Source organism: Melozone crissalis, unplaced genomic scaffold, assembly GCF_028551555.1.
Source record: "Melozone crissalis strain CALT ecotype California unplaced genomic scaffold, PUWL_Pcris_2 ptg000079l_1, whole genome shotgun sequence".
NCBI lineage: Eukaryota > Metazoa > Chordata > Aves > Passeriformes > Passerellidae > Melozone > Melozone crissalis.
In genome coordinates, this window is record NW_026535856.1 from 998,327 (window position 1) to 1,001,778 (window position 3,452).

A 3,452-nucleotide genomic window follows, 5' to 3' on the forward strand; every position below is an offset into this window, starting at 1 on the left:
TAAACTGGAGTCTTTAAAAACTCAACTTAATTTTTCAAGCTCAGTTTATGTTGGATCATGCTGAACTAGAGGGAGGTGGAATGGGCAAAGTGCACCTCTGTGGGGACCAGCAGGTCTGACTGCAATTGCGCAGAGGGAGCCCTGTTTTCCCTGTAGGCTTCCCCACGGTTCAGGCTGAGAGCAGTGCTTAAGATGAATCAGGAACTCTGGAGCATAAACCCCAGCTCAAGAATAAACATATTGAGTGAAGTTTCCCCATAGGTAGAGAAGTAGTTTTGAGGGAATTCCTAAAATAACCCTAAAGGGTTGATTCCAAGAGCTTGGTCTCAGCTTTTCAATGTCTTGTTTCTACAGTCCACAATGCCCAGAGGTAAGGAATGTCCAACAGCAGCTCCATCAGGCACTTCCTCCTGCTGGCATTGGCAGACACGTGGCAGCTGCAGCTCCTGCACTTCTGCCTCTTGCTGGGCATCTCCTTGGCTGCCCTCCTGGGCAACGGCTTCATCATCAGCGCCGTGGCCTGCGGCCACCACCTGCACACACCCATGTTCTTCTTCCTGTTCAACCTGGCCCTCAGCGACCTGGGCATGATCTGCACCACTGTCCCCAAAGCCATGCACAATTCCCTCTGGGACACCAGAGACATCTCCTACTCAGGATGTGCTGCACAGCTCTTTCTGCTTCTCTTCTTCATTGGAACAGAGCTTTCCCTTCTGACCGTGATGTGCTACGACCGCTACGTGTCCATCTGCAAACCCCTGCACTACGGGACCCTCCTGGGCAGCAGAGCTTGTGCCCACATGGCAGCAGCTGCCTGGGCCAGTGGCTTTCTCAATGCTGTCATGCAAACAGCCAATACGTTTTCCCTGCCCCTGTGCCATGGCAATGCCCTGGGCCAGTTCTTCTGTGAGCTGCCCCAGATCCTAAAGCTCTCATGCTCACACTCCACCTTCACAAAAATTTGGATTTCATTGCTTGCTGGCTGTTTAGCTTTTGACTGTTTTGTGTTCATTGTTTTCTCCTATGTGCAGATCTTCAGGGCTGTGCTGAGGATCTCCTCTGCGCAGGGACGGAACAAAGCCTTTTCCACCTGCCTCCCCCACCTCACCGTGATCTCCCTGTTTGTCAGCACCTCATTTTTTGCGTGCCTGAAGCCCCCCTCCATGTCCTCGCCATCCCTGGATCTGGCCCTGTCAGTTCTGTACTCGGTGGTGCCTCCAGTCCTGAACCCCCTCATCTACAGCCTGAGGAACCAGGAGCTCAAGGCTGCAGTGTGGACACTGATGAATGGACGATTTCAGAAACAGTAAACTGCTGGAAAATTTTTGCAAATCAATTGTAATATAAATCATCTTTGATACATTAAGTTGGTTTTAGTTTAGAGGTTCTTTCACTTTGTATTACATTTTTAATATTGCCCACAAAGAAATACAATGGTTTGTACCGTTTCTCATTTTGTTTCTCTCAAAATTTGCAGTGGCCTCTGACTGTGTCAATGAAGAGCTGTGCTCTTGATGGCTTAAGCAAAGTAAAGCATCTCTCAGCCAAGTTTTCACTGCAGATGCCCCCTTTTGTTGCCTTCTCTGGAGCTGCAGCAGCAATGTCTGTGTGCACAGCTGGGGCAGATCAGTGCTGGCCCAGCCGCTGTGCCCAGCAGCAGCAGCACTTGGTGTTGCCAGTGCTGCTGCCGTGGCCCTGCCCGCTGCCCTGGTGGCCCTGGTGTTGCTGCAGGGCCTGAGTGCTCTCGGGGCCGGGCACAGTCCTGGGGGTGGCAGTGCCGGGGCCGCAGCAGGGACAGGCCATGGGCACTGCTGGGGCAGCGCTGATGCCTCAGCCCAGGCCCTGGGGGCTCCAGGCTCCTTGCCCAGGCTCTCTCAAGAGCACGCCCAGGCCAATGCTGAGCACAGAAAACCCCCGTGAGCAGCCCCAGGCTGGCTTTGGGCAGGCTGGGGGCAAACAGCATGGCTGGGGCTCTGCAAGGGCCCTGGGGCTGATGGGAAGGAGCAGCAGAGCAGGGGCTGGTCCATCCCCAGTGCACTGCACTGCCCAGGGCAGTATCCCAGGGCGTCCTCATGGATCTGCCAACAACATCCCCCCTCTGCAGCCCTGGCCTCTCCCCCAGCTCACACAGGTGCCCCATCCTTGCAGGCGCAGACACGACAGCACTGGCTCAGCAGCCCCTGATTGCATTGCACAGAGCAGGGGACCACGCCCATGCTGTTGCTGTGGGAACATGAACATGAGGGAGCACAAATGTCATCAGCCCCTGGGGCCAGCAAGGGCTGGGGGACACCAGGGAAACCATTCAGCTTTGTCCTGGTCTCTGCAGTCTGCCAGAAAGGTTGTTCCCATCAGCTGGGAGTTTCCTGTCCCACTGCAGATGCTGTTGCTCAGAGCCAGGGCTGCCTGGAAGCCACCCCCAAACTGCCCTGAGCATTTCCCTGGCTTCACCTTTGATTTCTTTCCTCATCCCTGATCCAGATTCCTTCTTATTGCGCATCCCTGTCCCCTCCCCTGCAAACAGCCCATCCCTGTTTGCCCTTTCCTCTCTGGCCCCACTCCCCATTGCAGTTCCTGACTTGGCACCATGGGAACGTCCCTTGGGCAGCAGGATCATCCTACAAGTGCTGCAGGAATTGTCTGCAGGCTCCTGCAGTGCCTGGTGCTGCTCCCTTGCCAGAGGCACCCCAGGCCAGGGGGGCACATCTGGGCTGCTGTGTCTGGCTCTGGGGCTCCCCGTTCTTTGCAGTGAGGAGGAGCTGCAGAGGCTCTGCAGGACTGACAGGATGGGCTTTGGGGCTGGCAGGAGAAGCTGAGGGACCTGGGCTGCTGGAGCTTCTGAAGAGGAGGTCCAGAGCTCCTCCTGCAACTGCTCCAAGGGTGGTTCCAGAGAATCACAATATCAACAAGGGTGGAAAAGACCTTGGAGATCATCAAGTCCACCCTGTGCCCTGTCACCAGCTTGTGTCCCTGAGCCTCCTCTTCTCCCTGATAAACAACCCCAGCTCCCTCAGCTGCTCCTCACAGGACTTGTGTTCCAGACCCCTCCCCAGCCTTGTTGCCCTTCTCTGGACATGCTCCAGCCCCTCCATGGCCGTCATAAACTGGGGGCCCAGAACTGGACACAGCACTCGAGGTGTGGCCTCACCAGTGCTGAGCACAGGGCAAGAATCCCTGCCCTGTTCCTGCTGGCCGTGCCATTCCTGATCCAGGCCAGAAACCATTGGCCTTCTTGCCCACCTCAGCACACTGCTGGCTCATGTCCAGCCTGATGTCCATCAGTCCCTGCAGGTCCCTTTCTGCCTGGCTGCTGCCCAGCCACTCTGTCCCCAGCCTGTATTGCTGCAGGAACATGTTGTTGTGGCCAAAGTGCAGGACCTGACAGTTGGACTTGTTCAACGTGACCTTGTTGTATCTGGGGCCTGGATCCAGCCTGTCCAGGTCCCTCTGCA

General features: G+C 56.0%; 1 protein-coding gene across 1 annotated transcript; it reads left to right on the forward strand.

The window, feature by feature from the left end:
• Positions 1 to 377: 377 nt before the first annotated feature.
• Positions 378 to 1,310, forward strand: LOC128946204 (olfactory receptor 14A16-like). Its single transcript, XM_054290085.1, has one exon. The coding sequence runs from the start codon at positions 378 to 380 to the stop codon at positions 1,308 to 1,310; it is 933 nt and encodes a 310-aa protein (XP_054146060.1).
• Positions 1,311 to 3,452: the final 2,142 nt, after the last annotated feature.

Excerpts from the sequence above, each read along its gene's own strand:
- LOC128946204 (XM_054290085.1), top strand. The coding sequence starts at position 378 with ATGTCCAACAGCAGCTCCATCAGGCACTTCCTCCTGCTGGCATTGGCA.